The 21,736-nt window shown below is 41.8% G+C and overlaps 1 protein-coding gene across 2 annotated transcripts in view; it reads left to right on the top strand.

The window, feature by feature from the left end:
* Positions 1-21,736, top strand: part of Slf1 (SMC5/6 complex localization factor 1) — a 107,246-nt gene that overhangs the window by 17,548 nt on the left and 67,962 nt on the right. Inside the window, exon 5 of one of the 2 annotated variants that reach the window (NM_001106400.1) lies at positions 10,479-10,641. The exons of the other annotated variant lie outside the window; for it this stretch is intronic. Within the exon in view, the coding sequence (NP_001099870.1) occupies positions 10,479-10,641 (163 nt within the window). The remainder of the gene's footprint in view (positions 1-10,478; positions 10,642-21,736) is intronic. 2 annotated transcript variants of the gene reach the window in all.

Below are 21,736 nucleotides of genomic sequence, written 5' to 3'. Positions count from 1 at the left end.
GGCAGCATCCAGGCAGGCATAGTACAGGAGGAGCTGGTTTCTACATCTTCACCAGAAGGAAGCCAGGAACAGACTGAGCAGCCTCAGGGAGCTAGGAGTAGGGTGTCCAAGCCCACCCCCCCACAGTGACACACTTCCTCCAACAAGGCCACACCTTCTAATAGTGTCACTCCCTGGACCATGCATATGCAAACCATCATAGACACACTTCCTCCAACAAGGCCACACCTTCTAATAGTGTCACTCCCTGGACCATGCATATGCAAACCATCATAGACACACTTCCTCCAACAAGGCCACACCTTCTAATAGTGTCACTCCCTGGACCATGCATATGCAAACCATCATAGACACACTTCCTCCAACAAGGCCACACCTTCTAATAGTGTCACTCCCTGGACCATGCATATGCAAACCATCATAGACACACTTCCTCCAACAAGGCCACACCTTCTAATAGTGTCACTCCCTGGGCCATGCATATGCAAACCATCATAGACACACTTCCTCCAACAAGGCCACACCTTTTAATAGTGTCACTCCCTGGGCCATGCATATGTAAACCATCATAGACACACTTCCTCCAACAAGGCCACACCTTCTAATAGTGTCACTCCCTGGGCCATGCATATGCAAACCATCATAGACACACTTCCTCCAACAAGGCCACACCTTCTAATAGTGTCACTCCCTGGGCCATGCATATGCAAACCATCATAGACACACTTCCTCCAACAAGGCCACACCTTCTAATAGTGTCACTCCCTGGACCATGCATATGCAAACCATCATAGACACACTTCCTCCAACAAGGCCACACCTTCTAATAGTGTCACTCCCTGGACCATGCATATGCAAACCATCATAGACACACTTCCTCCAACAAGGCCACACCTTCTAATAGTGTCACTCCCTGGACCATGCATATGCAAACCATCATAGACACACTTCCTCCAACAAGGCCACACCTTCTAATAGTGTCACTCCCTGGGCCATGCATATGCAAACCATCATAGACACACTTCCTCCAACAAGGCCACACCTTCTAATAGTGTCACTCCCTGGGCCATGCATATGCAAACCATCATAGACACACTTCCTCCAACAAGGCCACACCTTCTAATAGTGTCACTCCCTGGACCATGCATATGCAAACCATCATAGACACACTTCCTCCAACAAGGCCACACCTTCTAATAGTGTCACTCCCTGGGCCATGCATATGCAAACCATCATAGACACACTTCCTCCAACAAGGCCACACCTTCTAATAGTGTCACTCCCTGGGCCATGCATATGCAAACCATCATAGACACACTTCCTCCAACAAGGCCACACCTTCTAATAGTGTCACTCCCTGGGCCATGCATATGCAAACCATCATAGACACACTTCCTCCAACAAGGCCACACCTTCTAATAGTGTCACTCCCTGGGCCATGCATATGCAAACCATCATAGACACACTTCCTCCAACAAGGCCACACCTTCTAATAGTGTCACTCCCTGGGCCATGCATATGCAAACCATCATAGACACACTTCCTCCAACAAGGCCACACCTTCTAATAGTGTCACTCCCTGGGCCATGCATATGCAAACCATCATAGACACACTTCCTCCAACAAGGCCACACCTTCTAATAGTGTCACTCCCTGGGCCATGCATATGCAAACCATCATAGACACACTTCCTCCAACAAGGCCACACCTTCTAATAGTGTCACTCCCTGGGCCATGCATATGCAAACCATCATAGACACACTTCCTCCAACAAGGCCACACCTTCTAATAGTGTCACTCCCTGGACCATGCATATGCAAACCATCATAGACACACTTCCTCCAACAAGGCCACACCTTCTAATAGTGTCACTCCCTGGGCCATGCATATGCAAACCATCATAGACACACTTCCTCCAACAAGGCCACACCTTCTAATAGTGTCACTCCCTGGGCCATGCATATGCAAACCATCATAGACACACTTCCTCCAACAAGGCCACACCTTCTAATAGTGTCACTCCCTGGACCATGCATATGCAAACCATCATAGACACACTTCCTCCAACAAGGCCACACCTTCTAATAGTGTCACTCCCTGGGCCATGCATATGCAAACCATCATAGACACACTTCCTCCAACAAGGCCACACCTTCTAATAGTGTCACTCCCTGGGCCATGCATATGCAAACCATCATAGACACACTTCCTCCAACAAGGCCACACCTTCTAATAGTGTCACTCCCTGGGCCATGCATATGCAAACCATCATAGACACACTTCCTCCAACAAGGCCACACCTTCTAATAGTGTCACTCCCTGGGCCATGCATATGCAAACCATCATAGACACACTTCCTCCAACAAGGCCACACCTTCTAATAGTGTCACTCCCTGGGCCATGCATATGCAAACCATCATAGACACACTTCCTCCAACAAGGCCACACCTTCTAATAGTGTCACTCCCTGGGCCATGCATATGCAAACCATCATAGACACACTTCCTCCAACAAGGCCACACCTTCTAATAGTGTCACTCCCTGGGCCATGCATATGCAAACCATCATAGACACACTTCCTCCAACAAGGCCACACCTTCTAATAGTGTCACTCCCTGGGCCATGCATATGCAAACCATCATAGACACACTTCCTCCAACAAGGCCACACCTTCTAATAGTGTCACTCCCTGGGCCATGCATATGCAAACCATCATAGACACACTTCCTCCAACAAGGCCACACCTTCTAATAGTGTCACTCCCTGGGCCATGCATATGCAAACCATCATAGACACACTTCCTCCAACAAGGCCACACCTTCTAATAGTGTCACTCCCTGGGCCATGCATATGCAAACCATCATAGACACACTTCCTCCAACAAGGCCACACCTTCTAATAGTGTCACTCCCTGGGCCATGCATATGCAAACCATCATAGACACACTTCCTCCAACAAGGCCACACCTTCTAATAGTGTCACTCCCTGGGCCATGCATATGCAAACCATCATAGACACACTTCCTCCAACAAGGCCACACCTTCTAATAGTGTCACTCCCTGGGCCATGCATATGCAAACCATCATAGACACACTTCCTCCAACAAGGCCACACCTTCTAATAGTGTCACTCCCTGGGCCATGCATATGCAAACCATCATAGACACACTTCCTCCAACAAGGCCACACCTTCTAATAGTGTCACTCCCTGGGCCATGCATATGCAAACCATCATAGACACACTTCCTCCAACAAGGCCACACCTTCTAATAGTGTCACTCCCTGGGCCATGCATATGCAAACCATCATAGACACACTTCCTCCAACAAGGCCACACCTTCTAATAGTGTCACTCCCTGGGCCATGCATATGCAAACCATCATAGACACACTTCCTCCAACAAGGCCACACCTTCTAATAGTGTCACTCCCTGGGCCATGCATATGCAAACCATCATAGACACACTTCCTCCAACAAGGCCACACCTTCTAATAGTGTCACTCCCTGGGCCATGCATATGCAAACCATCATAGACACACTTCCTCCAACAAGGCCACACCTTCTAATAGTGTCACTCCCTGGGCCATGCATATGCAAACCATCATAGACACACTTCCTCCAACAAGGCCACACCTTCTAATAGTGTCACTCCCTGGGCCATGCATATGCAAACCATCATAGACACACTTCCTCCAACAAGGCCACACCTTCTAATAGTGTCACTCCCTGGGCCATGCATATGCAAACCATCATAGACACACTTCCTCCAACAAGGCCACACCTTCTAATAGTGTCACTCCCTGGGCCATGCATATGCAAACCATCATAGACACACTTCCTCCAACAAGGCCACACCTTCTAATAGTGTCACTCCCTGGGCCATGCATATGCAAACCATCATAGACACACTTCCTCCAACAAGGCCACACCTTCTAATAGTGTCACTCCCTGGGCCATGCATATGCAAACCATCATAGACACACTTCCTCCAACAAGGCCACACCTTCTAATAGTGTCACTCCCTGGGCCATGCATATGCAAACCATCATAGACACACTTCCTCCAACAAGGCCACACCTTCTAATAGTGTCACTCCCTGGGCCATGCATATGCAAACCATCATAGACACACTTCCTCCAACAAGGCCACACCTTCTAATAGTGTCACTCCCTGGGCCATGCATATGCAAACCATCATAGACACACTTCCTCCAACAAGGCCACACCTTCTAATAGTGTCACTCCCTGGGCCATGCATATGCAAACCATCATAGACACACTTCCTCCAACAAGGCCACACCTTCTAATAGTGTCACTCCCTGGGCCATGCATATGCAAACCATCATAGACACACTTCCTCCAACAAGGCCACACCTTCTAATAGTGTCACTCCCTGGGCCATGCATATGCAAACCATCATAGACACACTTCCTCCAACAAGGCCACACCTTCTAATAGTGTCACTCCCTGGACCATGCATATGCAAACCATCATAGACACACTTCCTCCAACAAGGCCACACCTTCTAATAGTGTCACTCCCTGGGCCATGCATATGCAAACCATCATAGACACACTTCCTCCAACAAGGCCACACCTTCTAATAGTGTCACTCCCTGGGCCATGCATATGCAAACCATCATAGACACACTTCCTCCAACAAGGCCACACCTTCTAATAGTGTCACTCCCTGGGCCATGCATATGCAAACCATCATAGACACACTTCCTCCAACAAGGCCACACCTTCTAATAGTGTCACTCCCTGGACCATGCATATGCAAACCATCATAGACACACTTCCTCCAACAAGGCCACACCTTCTAATAGTGTCACTCCCTGGACCATGCATATGCAAACCATCATAGACACACTTCCTCCAACAAGGCCACACCTTCTAATAGTGTCACTCCCTGGACCATGCATATGTAAACCATCATAGACACACTTCCTCCAACAAGGCCACACCTTCTAATAGTGTCACTCCCTGGACCATGCATATGCAAACCATCATAGACACACTTCCTCCAACAAGGCCACACCTTCTAATAGTGTCACTCCCTGGACCATGCATATGCAAACCATCATAGACACACTTCCTCCAACAAGGCCACACCTTCTAATAGTGTCACTCCCTGGACCATGCATATGCAAACCATCATAGACACACTTCCTCCAACAAGGCCACACCTTCTAATAGTGTCACTCCCTGGACCATGCATATGCAAACCATCATAGACACACTTCCTCCAACAAGGCCACACCTTCTAATAGTGTCACTCCCTGGACCATGCATATGCAAACCATCATAGACACACTTCCTCCAACAAGGCCACACCTTCTAATAGTGTCACTCCCTGGGCCATGCAAATGCAAACCATCATAGACACACTTCCTCCAACAAGGCCACACCTTCTAATAGTGTCACTCCCTGGACCATGCATATGCAAACCATCATAGACACACTTCCTCCAACAAGGCCACACCTTCTAATAGTGTCACTCCCTGGGCCATGCAAATGCAAACCATCATAGACACACTTCCTCCAACAAGGCCACACCTTCTAATAGTGTCACTCCCTGGGCCATGCATATGCAAACCATCATAGACACACTTCCTCCAACAAGGCCACACCTTCTAATAGTGTCACTCCCTGGACCATGCATATGCAAACCATCATAGACACACTTCCTCCAACAAGGCCACACCTTCTAATAGTGTCACTCCCTGGACCATGCATATGCAAACCATCATAGACACACTTCCTCCAACAAGGCCACACCTTCTAATAGTGTCACTCCCTGGACCATGCATATGTAAACCATCATAGACACACTTCCTCCAACAAGGCCACACCTTCTAATAGTGTCACTCCCTGGACCATGCATATGCAAACCATCATAGACACACTTCCTCCAACAAGGCCACACCTTCTAATAGTGTCACTCCCTGGACCATGCATATGCAAACCATCATAGACACACTTCCTCCAACAAGGCCACACCTTCTAATAGTGTCACTCCCTGGACCATGCATATGCAAACCATCATAGACACACTTCCTCCAACAAGGCCACACCTTCTAATAGTGTCACTCCCTGGACCATGCATATGCAAACCATCATAGACACACTTCCTCCAACAAGGCCACACCTTCTAATAGTGTCACTCCCTGGACCATGCATATGCAAACCATCATAGACACACTTCCTCCAACAAGGCCACACCTTCTAATAGTGTCACTCCCTGGGCCATGCAAATGCAAACCATCATAGACACACTTCCTCCAACAAGGCCACACCTTCTAATAGTGTCACTCCCTGGGCCATGCATATGCAAACCATCATAGACACACTTCCTCCAACAAGGCCACACCTTCTAATAGTGTCACTCCCTGGACCATGCATATGCAAACCATCATAGACACACTTCCTCCAACAAGGCCACACCTTCTAATAGTGTCACTCCCTGGGCCATGCATATGCAAACCATCATAGACACACTTCCTCCAACAAGGCCACACCTTCTAATAGTGTCACTCCCTGGACCATGCATATGCAAACCATCATAGACACACTTCCTCCAACAAGGCCACACCTTCTAATAGTGCTACTTCCTGGGCCAAGCATATGTAAACCATCACAATTGATATTGAAATGAAAGATCTACGCTTGATATCAGCGCAGCCATCTCTTAAGAGTGAAAAATTTTAAGTTGGCCATAGTTAGACCATAGACCAGAAAGTACATTCCCACCCACTTTCCAGGAAGTCGGCTGGCCATAAGAACAGATGGTATTGATTGTGTCATTCTGGGAACTACAGGGCGGGAAACATTTGCCAAGCTGTGCTGATATTGCTATGACCTTGTATCTATACAAACTGTATATTTCTGCTGTCCAGGGCTCTTCACATCCCTCCTGTGTGAGGACTGTGTCAAGCCTCAGTGCACTGGTATCCCGAGTAAACCTCTTGCTTTTGCATCGAGTTCTGAGTCCTGTGTGTGGGGTGGTGTCGTCCTCAGGATTGGAATGAGAGTCTCCTCCATCTGAGGGTCTTTCAAGAGATACTAAAGACAGATATTTATGTTTGTTGCATTTATGTGTATGAGATTCTCTCCTTTTCTTTTTGTTCTAAGATTATTAGTATCTTGTTTTCTCTCTTTCATTCAATCATATATATCTCTGTTTTCATGTTCTTTAGTATGTGACTTATTCATATTCTGTTTAAGGTCCTTGAACATATTTATAATTGCTCTTTTGAAATTCTTTTTTTTTTTTTTTTTTGCATTTCGGATATATTGAATTTCTCAGGGCCTTCTGTTGTTGGATTTATGAGTCCATTTGGTGGTGATGGGGTATGTCATCTTTGCTCTTCATCTGTGTGTTTTTGTGTTGAGGGCCTAGTCATCTGGAGTTATGATTAACAAGTGTTACCTGGTCTTGGACTGGTGTTCTATTCTTTGGTTACTGTTGTCCTACCAGGATCCTAGGCATTAGATCTGGAGTCAGTGGTAGAGTATACCAGTGGGTGGCCGAGGAGGAAAAGTAATGGGTTAGAAGAAAAAACAGCCATGGACGGTTCAAAAGAGTTAAGGGGATGGTGTCCACATCAAGAGGTGTGGCTGGGTGTCAAAGTAGTGGGAAGTTGATAGGAAAAGGGGCTCCTGAAAGTAGACTGTGGTAGGATAGAAATATGTGTGAAGGAACTTGGATGTTTGAGGTCAGGAGACCCTTGGCCCAGGGAGTGGCACCGTTAGAAGGTGTGGCCCTGTTAGAGTAGGTGTTCGCTGTGGATTTGTGCTATAAGACCCACATCCTAACTGCCTGGAAGCCAGTATTCTGCTATGAACCTTCAGATGAAGATAAAGAACTCTCTGCTCCACCTCCGTCACGCCTGCCCGGGGGTTGCTGTGTTCCCACCTTGATGATAAGGGACTGAAATTCTGACCTTATTAGCCAACCCCAATTAAGTGTTGTCCCTTATAAGACTTGCCTTGGTTATAGTGTCTGTTTACAGCAGTCAAACTCTATAGACATCAGGTCTGTACCAAGAGGTTATTGCTTCATTGAATTAAGTTGGGTAAATAGGAAGTGTACCTGCAAACAGGCTGTTACAGGACTACATGTGAGGCTGAAGAGATCAAAGTAGAGGACAGGAAGGATAGTGAAAACCACCTGAGTCCCAGCCCTATGTGGGAATTTATGGTTCCTGGCAAAAAAATTTTGCTTGAGAGTGTCCAAAAGAAACAGAGAAGTTGTGTCTAAACCAAAAGGCAGAATTCCCAGATAATGGAAATATGGCTATTACAGGGTGACGGTGAACTGCACTTTGTATTATCCCACATATTATGTGAATAATATCTCCCCTTAGTCATGTGTGTTTGTGTGTGGCTAATCCCACAGTGGGTCTACATCGTCTGTAAGCCCATTAGTGTGTGTGATTGTGATAATCTCTTCAGTTGGGCAGTGTGTAGATTTTATAGTGCTATATATAATAAACTTTAGCCTATAAGCCAGTGGTTCTCAGCCTTCCTAATTCTGTGACCCTTTAATATAATTTCTTTGTTTTGTGGTGACCCCAGCTACAGAATTATTTTGTTACCACTTCCTAACTGATTTTGCTAGCGTTATGAATTTTAATATAAATATCTGATATGCAGGGTATCTAATATGCAACCACTGTGCAAGAACTGTTTAGCCTCCTGCAGTTCAGTGGTTGAGAACCACTGCTCTAAGCAATCACTTGGGTGCTACCACATCATAGTAAGATTCCCTTTATGCTTTTCTCCTATATTATAGCTGACTACCCTAGAAGAGTAAATTCTTCATTTGCTGGGTAGGCTTCAGTGATAAGCAACGTCTCAATTGCTGATTCCTGTTGTTGGAGCCTTCACAAAGGATTTTTGCATCAGGTTCATCCTCCGGCCATTGCTTACATTACAGTCAGATTCTATCTTCTCTCAATGGCAAGAGAGACCTTCTAGTCTTCCCTGAAATAGTACATCGCTGCTTGTAGATTGATGTGTGATCCTGAACCAAGTGGCTTTGGTTCCTCCTAGCTTCTACTTGGTTTTAAAATCAATGGCTCTTTTATCAGGGTGTAAAGCAATTGGGGTTCCTACCAATTCTTTAAAAGCAAGTAAGGTTTCTTTCTACTCTTCATAGAAAAGCAGCAGCCTAGTTTTCCAGTCAGGCAGAAGCTTTATCATTTTCCAGTAGTCTAGAGGTATTTGTGTCATTTTTTTTTAATCTGATTTTTGTGCCTATTGGCAGACAGTAGTCCCTGTTCCACTACATCTACCTACGCAGTTTCTCTTTATTCTAACTTATCCTTCTTTGTGACTTACCTTTTTCCTGAAAGTTCTGTGACTAAGAATATGGAAGTAAAGACATATTCCCTTGTGATAAATTGCCAGTGTAATGAACTGTCATACTAGCTATACTTTGCCATTAAATTTCTTTAAAGCGTAACTCATTGTCATGTTTTCTTCTGTTCTTTTTCTTTTCTTATTTTATTCTGCAAAAGTGAAATAGTTACTGTCTATAACAGAACTTATCACTCTTGATTAGCATAATACCTTGATTCTATCATATATTCAAGAAAGGTGTGACTCTAGAGATGCCTTTTGTTGTTTTGTAATTCCTAAACAGAAACAAAAACAGTAATTCATATTTGAATGTGTATGTTTCTATGTGTAATTGTCTTCTGAGTCCTATGTAAAACTGTTTCTTAATATAAGTATAAGTGGTTTTTTTGTTCTTTATGTTTTGTTTTGTTTTGTTTTGTTTTGTTTTGTTTTGTTTTGTTTTGTATGGTGAAACAGGATCTCAGTCATATCCCAGATTGGCTTAGAATTTATTCATTACACCTCAGGGTGACTTCAAATTTAGGCTTCTCTGCCTCTGCCTCTTCAAATTCTGTGATTTTAATATATGCCAGAAACCCTAGCCAAAGCCTAGACATTTAAAGGACTTTTAGTAAGTAGAGTCTTGGTATCTAGTGTGTGCGTGCGTGCATGTGTGTTTGAGGCTCACAAGGATTTCCTTGGAGGTATATTTTGTCTTCCTGGATGGCTGTTTTCTTAAACTTTTTGTTTTAGTTTATTGCTGTGACTTGTTTTTGTCAAACTCTTCAGTATTCATGCTTCATTTTTTAAAAATGGTCTAATATGAAGAAACAGAAAGATACGAGATTCTTAAATATTTGTTCTAGACATCTGAGGTTTTAAGAAATTATTATGGGTATTAACTTTTCATAGTACTCAGTGACTTAAAGGAATGACCTTTTTTCCAAGAAATTTTATTCCTATCCCTAAGGAAGTAATTAGTAATTGACTGAATGAACTCAATTTCTCTAATGCTTTGCTTTTCTCCTTTCTTTCTTTCTCTCTTTCTTTCTTTTCTTTTCCTTCCTTCCTTCCTTTCTTTCTTTCTTTCTTTCTTTCTTTCTTTCTTTCTTTTAATCATCTACATTTTTATTTAGAGTTTTGGAAGCTGGAAAGGCAAATGTCATTTTACCAAGAAGTTCTCCTAGTGGTATAACCCATGTGATTGCCAGTAATGCAAGAATCAGTGCTGAGAGAGAACAAGAAAACTTTAAGGCTCCGTTTTATCCAATTCAGTATTTAGGGGATTTTCTCTTAGAGGTAAGTAAAATACCTATTAGACATTTTTGAGTTTCTTTTTATGAAGTACCAAATGAAGAGTTCCCCCTTAGATGCCAAAGTTCACAGATGCTGTACTCTCAAGCCCTTCATGTAAAATAGCATAGAATTGTTATGTCATCTATGTCTATCTTCTTATATATGTTAAATGATCTCTACATTATTACAATGCCTACAAGGATGTAAATATTCATAACGAGGTGTTACACTCTATGGAATAATAACTACAAGCCTGTACATTTTCAGTAGAGATTGAATATAGCCATCATGTTGGATCCATGGATTTAGAACTTACAGAAACCAAGGACTAACTATTTTTTATTAAAATTGAGTTCTAGTTTTGAAAATGTAATAATTAGAAACATGAGACTGGTATCTTTAAGGCATTTATTCTCAATTTCTTAAGTAGCTAAAACTGTTGGTGTAGTTTGAAAGAAGCTTAAGTGTAAACTTGTTTTCTTTTCAGTGTTTACTTTAACATAAATGTTTTAGCAATGTCTGCTAAATGTAGTTTTACTTACTTTACTGTCACACTATAATAAGTAGCATAGAATGTATATCATAAATTTGAGGTAACTTTTTCTACTTTTGGGAAAGAAAAAATATTTCTAAGATTTAGAAATAATCCTGTCCTGTTCCCCCTTCTTCCTTCTTTGTCATGTAATACCAATTCTCAAGTTCTTGAATACGAATCAAACTCCAGCGGGAACTCCTAGTACATAAGTGGAAAATGTATGACTGACCCAGGATTAGCACCAGCTTGGGGGTTCATGATCACCACTTCAGTGGGTACCAGCACCTGTCAATTGTACAGAATGCCAGAGACCTAGAGTAATTTTCACTTTTGACTTTGTCTTTTATATAATTATGCTCCAGTCACCTTACACAGAGCCTAGCACATGGGCTCTCATTTCATATTTGTTAAACAAGCAGAAATTATAGACGTTCTTTGAATCTTCTAAGAGTACACATAATTTCCTTTTTCTATACTCACCTTTTCCTGGTAAGCAGTATGTCAGAAATTTGATGTTAGTTTGTGGGACGTATCTATTTGAACTATGGAAAAAGTCATCCTTGACAATGATTGCCCTGGGAATGAGCATGTGATGAGATCATTGGGACATAATAGGAAATATGCGTTAAGATATTTCTTCCTCATTCTTAAATGAGACTTGCCTCTCTAGATAAGATTACAAAGTAATTTTTTACTAGTACTTATTCTTTGATCATGAATAGTCTTACACTTAAAAAGACAAGCAGAATGTTAAGATAGAATCTAGATACTTAGCATAGCCCTACATATAGGTGACTATAGTTCCAGAACTCCTGAAGACTGAAACACAAGAAATATAAGTTCCAGGTCAACCTAGTAAAGAACAGAACTGGGTCACAAACAAATGAACACAAAATGTCTGAACCCTTGGTGATGCCTGATTTTCTGGATTTATCTCAAAACTTTTTGGCCTTTATTGCCATTCTATATGCTGGTAATTGTCATGGTAAATTAGTTTCAGTAGGTTTTCTAGTACTTGCCACCCATGATTGAAAGTCATTCTTTTTGTTGTTGTTGCTCATTTTTACACTCCAGATTTTATTCCCTTCCTGGTCTACCTTCCCACTGTTAGCATCCTATACCTCATTGCTGCGCACATCCACCTCCCCAACACCCCACCCCTTGTCTCCATGATGATGTCCCCACCCCCAACCCCACCAGATCTCTAAACCCCCTGGGGCCTCCAGCCTCTTGAGGGTTAAGTGCATCTTCTTTGACTGAACCCAGACCTGGAGTCCAATGCTATATATGTGTTGGGGGCCTCATCTCAGCTGGTGTATGCTGTCTGGTTGGTGATCCAGGGTCTGAGAGATCTCCAGGGTACAGGATAATTGAGACTGCTGGTCCTCCTGCAGGGTTGCCATTTTCCTCAGCTTCCTTCAACTTTTCCCTAATTCAGCAGAGAGGTAAGAAGCTTCGATTCATTGGTTGGATGCACCTATCTGCAGCTGACTCTTTGAGTTGGGTCTTTTGGAGGGCACTCATGATCGGTCCCTTTTTGTGAATTCTGCAGAGCCTCAGTCATGGTGTCAGGCCTTGGGTCCTCCCCTTGAGCTGGATCCCACTTTATGCCTATGCCTGTCACCGGGCCCTCTTTTCCTCAGACTCTTCTCCATTTCCATCCCTGCATTTCATCCACTCAAGAAGAATTCTGGGTCAGTTTTGCTGTGGGATAGCAACCCCATCCCTTACTTGATGCCCTGTCTTTCTGCGGGAGATGGGCTCAACAAGTTCGCTCTCCCCACTGTAGGGCATTTCATCTAAGGTCCTCCACCCCTTTGAGTCCTGAGAGTCTCTCACTTCCCTGGACTCTGGTACATTCTGGAGGGTCCTCCCAACTTCTTTCCTCCCAAAGTTTCCATTCTTTCTATTGGCACTCAGGCCTTCAGTCTTTTTCCCCCACCCAATACCAGATCAGATTCCCCTCTCCCCCTTTATCTCCCTCCCCCACATTTTTTGAATCCATTCTGTCGTAGGATGCCTCTAGCTTCTGGCTATCACAATTAAGACTGCTGTGAACATAGTGGAACGCTCCCTGAGGCATGGTGAGGCATCTTTTGGGTATATTCCCACGAGTGGTATTGGTAGATCTATTTCCAGTTTTCTGAGGAACCTCCAAATTGATTTCCAGAGTGGTTGTACCAGTTTGTAATTCCACCGGCAATGAAGGAGTGTTCCTCTTCCTCCACATCTTCGCCAACATGTGTTGTCACCTTAAGTTTTGATCTTAGCCTTTCTGATTGGTGTAATGTCAAATCTCAGAGTTGTTTGGATTTGCATTTCTCTGATCTCTAAGGACTTTGAACATTTCTTTAGGTGCTTCTCGGCCATTTGAGATTCCTCTGTTGTGAATTCTTGGTTTAGTTTAGGTCTATACCGCATTTTTTGATTGGGTTGTTTGAGATTTGGTGGTTAGCCTCTTGAGGTCTTTATATATTTTGAATATTAGTCCTCTCTTGGATATGGAGTTAGTAAAGATTTTTTTCCCCAATCTGTAGGTTGTCGATTCATCTTATTGACTGTGTCCCTTGCCTTATAAAAGCTTTCCAGTTTACTGAGGTCCCATTTATCAATTCTTGATCTTGGAGTGTGAACCATTGGGGTTTTGTTTAGGAAATTTCCCTCTCTGCCAATAAGTTCACGTCTCGTTCTCACTTTCTCTTCTGTTAGATTGAGTGCATCTGGTTTTACATTGAGGTCCTTGATCCACTTGGACTTGAGCTTTGTGCATGATGACAAATATGGGTCTATTTTCTTTCTCTACATACAGACATCCAGTTAGACCAGCACCGTTTATTGAAGATGCTTTCTTTTTTCCATTGTGTATTTTCGACTTCTTTGTCAAAGATCACATGTGCATAAGTATGTGGTTTTATTTCTGGGTCTTCAGTTCCATTCCACTGATCAACCTATCTGTCTCTGTACCAGTACCAAGTAGTTTTATCAATATTGCTCTGTAGTCGAGCTTGAGATAAGGTATGGTGATTTCTCCAGCCACTCTTTTATTATTAAGAATAGTTTTCTCCATTCTGGGTCTTTTGCCTTTCCAGATGAATTTTAAAATTGCTTTGAAGAATTGTGTTGGGAATTTTATGGGGATTGCATTGAATTTGTAGATTGCCTTTGGTAGGATGGCCATTTTTACTATGTTATTGACTCCTGATCCATGAGCTTGGGAGATCTCTCCATTTTCTGAGATCTTCTTTGATTTCTTTCTTGAGAGATTTTAAGTTTTTATTATAAATATCTTTCACTTTTTTGGTTAGAGTTAGCCCAAGATATTTTATATTCTCTGTGGCTGTTGTGAAGGGAGTTGTTTCCATAATTTCCTTCCCAGCTCGTTTATTATTTGTATAAAGGAAGGCTACTGATTTATTTGAGTTAATTTCATATCCAGCCACTTTGCTGAAGTTGTTTATCAGCTGGAGAATGTGTCTGGTAAAATTATTAGGGTCACTTGTGAATACTAGCATATCATCAGCAAATAGTGATACCTTTAATTCTTTGCACATTTGTATCCTCTTGATCTCTTTTTCTTGTGTTTTGTTGTTATAGCTAGCACTTCAAATACTATATTTATAGCTACGGGGAGAGTGGGCATTCCTGTCTTGTCCCCAGTTTTAGTGGGATTGCTTCAAGTATCTCTCCATTTTATTTAATATTGGCTGTTGGTTTGCAGTAAAATTTTTAGGTATGTTATGTTTTGTCAAATGCTTCTTCTGCATCTAAAGAGATGATCATATGGTTTTTGTCTTTGCGTTTGTTTATATAGTGGATTATATCATTTGATTTTCATTTATTGAGCCAACCTTGCATCCCTGGGATGAAGCCTACTTGGTCATGGTAAATCGTGGTTTTGATGTGTTCTTGGATTTGGTTTGCAACAATTTTATTGAGTGATTTTGCATCGATATACATAATCAAGATTGGTCTGACGTTCTCTTTTTTGTTAGGGTCCTTGTGTGATTTAGGTATTAGAGTTATTGTGGCTTTGTAGAATGAATTAGGTAGTATTCATTCTGTTTCTATTTTATGGAATAGTTTGAGGAATATTGGTATCAGGTTTTCTGGCCCTGGGCTCTTTCTGGTTGAGACATTTTTAATGACTTCTTCTATTTCTTTATGGGATATAGGTCTGTATAGATAGTTTACCTGCTCTTGATTTAACTTGGGTATGTGGTATCTGTCCAGAAAACCATCTGTTTTATCTAGATTTTCTAGCTTCATTGAGTATAGACTTTTATAGTAGGGTCTGATGATTTTTTGAATTTCCTCAGTTTCTGTTTTTATGTCTCTCTATTCTTTTCTGATTTTGTTAATTTGGATACTGACTCTGGCCCCTTTAGTTAGTTTGGCTAGGGATTTATCTATATTTTTGATTCTCTCACAGAACCATCTTTTGGTTTTGTTGATTCTTTGTATTGTTCTTTTAGTTTCTATTTGGTTGATTTTAGCCCTGAATTTGACTGTTTCCTGCCTTCTACTCTTCTTGGGTGAGTTTGCTTCTTTTTGTTCTAGAGCGCATAGGTGTGCTGCTAAGTTGCTAGTATCAGATCTTTCCAGTTTCTTTACCAGTACACTTAGAGCTATAAATTTTCTTCTTATCACTGCTTTCATTGTGTTTGGATATGACGTATCAACATTTTCATTAAATTCTAAGAAGTCTTTTATTTCTTTCTTTATGTCATCTCTGACCCAATTATCCTTGAGTAGACAGTTGTTCAGTTTCCACGTGTGTGGGGGTTTTCTGTTCCTTTTGCTGTTACTAAAGACCAGCTTTAGGCCATGATGGTCTGATAAGATGCATGGGTTTACCTCAATCTTCCTGTATCTGTTGTGCGTTGTTTTCTGACAAATTATATGGTCAGTTTTGGAGAAGGTACCTTGAAGTGCTGAAAAGAAGGTGTATTCTTTTCTTTTAGGGTAAAATGTTCTGTAGATATCTGTTAAATCCCTTTGTTTTATAACCTTTATTAGTTTCACCATGTCTCTGTTTAGTGTCTGTTTCAATGACCTGTCCATTGATGAAAGTAGAGTGTTCAAGTCTCCTACTATTATAGTGTGGGGTTCAATGTGTGTTTTGAGCTTTAGTAAAGTTTCTTTTACGAACATGGATACCCTTGCATTTGGGGCATAGATGTTCAGAATTGAAACATTTTCTTGGTAGATTTTCCCCTTTGATGAATATGAAGTGTTCTTCCTCATCACGATTGATAACTTTTGATTGAAAGTCTATTTTATTGGCTATTAGGATGACAACTCCAGCTTCTTTCTTGGGACCATTTGCTTGGAAAACCCTTTTCCATCCTTTTAATCTGAGGTAGTGTTTATCTTTGTTATTGAAGTGTGTTTCTTGTATGCAGCAAGATGCTGGATCTTGTTTGCTTATCTAGTCTGTTAGCTTATGTCTTTTTATAGGTGAGTTGAGTCTGTTAACATTGAGAAATGTTAAAATAGATGACTGTTGGTTCCCGATATGTTTGTTTTTGTGAGTAGCTCTAAGTGCTTGTGGTTCTCTCCTTTTGACTTTCTTGTGAGATGCTTAATATTTTGTCTTTTCTTTGGTGTAGGTGTCTTCCTTGTTTTTAAAGTTTTCCTTCCAGGATGCTCTGAAGGGCTGGATTGACATAAAAGTAGGTAGATACTATTTGAACTTGGTTTTGTCCTGGAATATTTTGGTTTCTCCATTTAGGTTGATTGAATTTTGCTGGGTATAGTAGCCTGGGCTGGCATTTGTGTTCTCTTGAAGTATGCATGACATCTCACTAGGCTCTTCTGGCTTTCATAGTCTCTGTTGAGAAGTCTGGTGTGATTCTGAAAGGTCTGCCTTTTCCCTTGCATCTTATAATATTCTTTCTTTGTTCTTTGCCTTTAGTATTTTGATTATTATATGACGAGAAGATTTCTTTTCTGGATCCATTTGTTTGGTGTTCTGTAGGTTTCTTGTACCTTTATGGCCATTTCTTTCTTTAGGTTAAGGAAGTTTTCTTCTCTGATTTTGGTGAAGACGTTTTCAGGTCCTTTGAGCTAGGAATCTTCATTCTCCTCTACTCCAATTATTCTTGCATTTCGTCTTTTCATTGTGTCTTGAATTTTCCGGATGTTTAGGAGTTTTATGTTTTGAATTTTTTTTGACAGTTTTGTCAGTCTTCTACAGCATTTTCTACACCTGAGATTCTCTCTTTTCTCTCCTGTATTCTGTTGTTAATGCTTGCATCTATTGTTCTGACCTCTTTCCTGGGTTTTCCGTTTCCAGGGTTGCCTCCATTTGTGTTTTCTTTATTGTTTCTACTTCCACTTTTAGGTCTTGGGCTTCTTTGTTCAATTCTTCAGCTGTTTGATTGTGTTTTCCTGTATTTCTATAAGGGATTTATTTGTTTCCTCCTTAAGGGCTTCTACCTGTTTACCAGTGTTTTCCTGGATTTCTTTCAGTGAGTTATGTATATTCTCCTTTAAGGACTTTATTGTGGTCACAAAATAGATAGAATTTTAGGTCAACTTCCTGATTTTCAAATGTGTTAGTGTATTCAGGGCTTGCTGTGGTGGGAGAACTGAGTTCTGCTGATGCCCCCATATCTTAGCTTCCATTGCACTTGCCTCTTGCCATCTGGTTATCCCTAGTGTTTGCTGGTCTGGGTGATTCTATCTGGAGTCTGCCTTTTTTGTCCCTGTGTTGAAACAGGTCTCCTGGTAGGCCTGTGGCCGTGGCTGTAGCATAGCTCCTAAGGGATCTTCCAACTTGAAGGTATTCAGAGGGGCAGAGAAGCTGCTGATTTGTTGCCCTGCCTTTAGACTGTTCAGTCTTCAGAGGAATAATCAAACTGTTGTTCTATGTGAAACTGTTCTCTGGGCGGACAGGTGGAGGGGGTCAGTGGACTAGTGGTTTCTGTTTCCTTTTGTTCAACAGAATTCCAGGGAGGCTTTCAGTCTTTTAGGTCAGTTTTCCTTCACGCCACAGTGCCCCTGGGAGGTCTTCAGACGATTGTGTATTGCCCAGTTGCCCTGTGTACAGAGTAACTCCCGGGATGCCCTCAAGCTGTGGTATCCTGGATGCAGTGTATCTCGTGGTATTTCTCTGGTTGTAGTTTCAGATGCCCTGGATGTAACAGATCTCCTGGGATGCATCAGGATGTGGTATCAAATGTTCTGTGTGCAGTGGTACTTCTGGTATGCTTCAGGATATGATGTCAATTGTTATTGTCTGAGTGCAACTGATCCTCTGGTATGCCTCAGGATATAGAGTCTTCAGGGAAGCAGTCCAGCTAGCAGTCTGTCCCACCAGAAAGGAACAGGCAGGAGATTGGTATTCAGTGGGCGAAGTGGGGGTGGTGTGGGAAAGCTCTCGTACTTCAGGTGCTTTCTGCTCCAAGCTACCGATTTGGAGGTTTCAGGACACACAAACCCAGGAGCAGTTCTCTGATCCCAGATCCGGCTGAAAGAAAACAGGTCTACAGGAATGCTGACACGCAGACTTACAGGAGGGTCAAGCCACTGTCAGAGACAATAAGAAGACAAGCTAATACCAGAGAAGACCTGATGGCAAGAGGCAAGCACAGGAACCTAAGCAACAGAAATGAAAACCACTTGGCATCAACAGAGCCCAACTGTCCAACCAAAGCAAGCACTGGATATCCAAGCACACCGGAAAAGCAAGATTTGGATTTAAAGTCACATCTTATGATGTGTAAGAAGGACATAAATACAAGACAACACAGGAAAACAAGTAGAAGCCCTTAAAGAGGAAACACAAAAATCCCTTAAAGAATTACAGAAAAACACAACCAAACAGGTGAAGGAATTGATGTTAATTCCAATGTTAAAAACCATTCAGGATTTAACAATGGAAATAGAAGCAATAAAGAAAGCACAAAGGGAATCAACCCTGGAGATAAAAAACCTAGGAAAGAGATGAGGAGTCAGAGACACAAACAACACCAACAAAATGCAAGACATAGAAAAGAGAGTCTCAGGGGCAGAAGATACCATAGAAGGCATTGACACAACCATCAGAGATAAGGTAAAACCCCAAAAGCTCCTTAAAAAAAAAAAGTGGGAAAGAGCATTGAACACATGGAAACTGGGGAAAATTTCCTGAACTGAACACTAAGTTCAGTTTATGCTTATGCTCTAAGATCAAGAATTGACAAACGGAACCTCATAAAACTGCAAAGCTTCTGTAAGGCAAAGGACACTATCATTAGGTCAAAATGGCAGCCAACAGATTGGGAAAAGAGCTTTACTAGTCTTACATCCAATAGAGGGCTAATGTCCAATATATACAAAGAACTCAAGAAGTTAAACTCCAGAGAATGAAATAATCCTATTTAAAAATGGGGTACAGAGCTAAACAAAGAATTCTCAGCTGAGAAATCTCGAATGACTGAGAAGTACCCAAGGAAATGTTCAACATCCTTAGTCATCAAGGAAATGCAAATCAAAACAACCCTTAGATTCCATCTCATAGCAGTCAGAGTGGCGAAGATAAAAAACATAGGTGACCCTGTACAAAGCCTAAGTCCAAGTGGATCAAGGACTTCCACATCAAACCAGATACACTCTGACTAATAGAAGAAAAAGTGGGGAAGAATCTTGAACACATGGGCACTGGAGAAAATTATGCTCTAAGATCAAGAATTGACAAATGGAATCTCATAAAACTACAGAGCTTCTATAAGGCAAAGGACACTGTTGTTAGGACAAAATGGCAACCAACAGATTGGGAAAAGTTCTTTACCAAGCCTACAACTGATAGAGGGCTTATATCCAAAGTATACAAAGAATTCATGAAGTTAGACTGCAGGGAGACAAATAACCCTATTAAAAATGGGGTTCAGAGCTAAACAAAGAATTCACAGCTGAGGAATGCCGAATGGCTGAGAAGCACCTAAAGAAATAAATGTTCAACATCTTTAGTCATAAGGGAAATGCAAATCTAAACAACCCTGAGATTCTACCTCACACCAGTCAGAATGGCTAAGATCAAAAACTCTGGCGACAGCAGATGCTGGCTAGGATGTAGAGAAAGAGGAACACTCCTCCATTGTTGGTGGGATTGCCGACAGGCACAACCATTCTGGAAATCAGTCTGGAGGTTCCTCAGAAAATTGGACATTGCACTACCTGAGGACCCAGCTATACCTCTCTTGGGCATATACCCAAAAGATGCCCCAACATATAACAAAGACACATGCACCACTTTGTTCATAGCAGCCTTATTTATAATAGCCAGAAGCTGGAAAGAACCCAGATGCCCTTCAACAGAGAAATGGATACAGAAAATATGGTACATTTACACAATGGAGTGCTACTCAACTATCAAAAACAATGACTTCATGAATTCATAGGCAAATGGATGGAACTAGAAAATAACATCCTGAGTGAGGTAACCCAATCACAGAAAAAACACACATGGTATGCACTCACTGATGAGTGGATATTAGCCCAAAAGCTCGAATTATCCAAAATACCATCCACAGACCACATGAAACTCAAAAAGAGGTACAACCAAAGTATGGATGCTTCGGTCCTTCTTAAAACGGGGAACAAAAATATTCATAGGAAGACATATGAAGACAAAGTTTCGAGCCAAGACTGAAGGAATGGCCATTCAGAGCCTCACATGCCTCACCTAGGAATACAGCCCATATATATACAGCCACCAAACCTAGACAACATTGATGAAGCCAAGAAGTGCATGCTGACAGGAGCCTGATATAGCTGTCTCCTGAGAGGCTCAGCCAGAACATGACAAATCCAGAGGTAAATGCTAGCAGCAAACCATTGAACTAAGAACAGGGTCCCCATTGGAGAAGTTATAGAAACATTTGCAGCAGCTTAAGTGATTTGCAACCCCATAAGAACATAAGAACAGCAATACCAACCAACGCAAGGATTTTGTTTTATTTGTACTTCCCTTTGTGGTACTTCTAGGTTTTATTTACTAACTTTGTCTGTAATTGTTAAAATTATGTAATAGCTTTAAACAAAACTGTAAGATAGTTCTTAAATTCTTAAATTCCCATTTAAGAATCATGGATCAAGGGCTGGGGATTTAGCTCAGTGGTAGAGCGCTTACCTAGGAAGCGCAAGGCCCTGGGTTCGGTCCCCAGCTCCGAAAAAAAAAAAAAAACCAAAAAAAAAAAAAAAAAAAAAAAAAAAAGAATCATGGATCAAAATTTATAAAACTCTTCATCACCTAAGGCTCAGGAAAATTGAGGAAGAAGAAGTGGAAAGATTTTTAAGATCCAGAGCGTCAAGGAGTTTTCTGTCAGATCTTACCTTTGACTAATGTCAGAAACTACACCCATACAGACTCAGCAACCTGACTGCATAAACATGAACAAAAACAACACCAATAGACATGCCATAGTGCATGGGAGAATGCCCTCTAGGCTTCAGCAGTACACAATAGGCAAGAAAGGAATGCTGAAAATAAGAGAAATAATCTCCTGGAAGAACAACAATTCCTTATCTAATACCAAATGGTCAGCCCTGAAAACATATATACAGTAGCATTATGCAGAT

Source organism: Rattus norvegicus, chromosome 2 (assembly GCF_021556685.1).
Source record: "Rattus norvegicus strain SHRSP/BbbUtx chromosome 2, alternate assembly SHRSP_T2T, whole genome shotgun sequence".
Classification (NCBI taxonomy): Eukaryota; Metazoa; Chordata; class Mammalia; order Rodentia; family Muridae; genus Rattus; species Rattus norvegicus.
The sequence above is the reverse complement of the archived record's forward strand: the minus strand, read 5'-3'. Positions and strand labels throughout refer to the sequence as shown.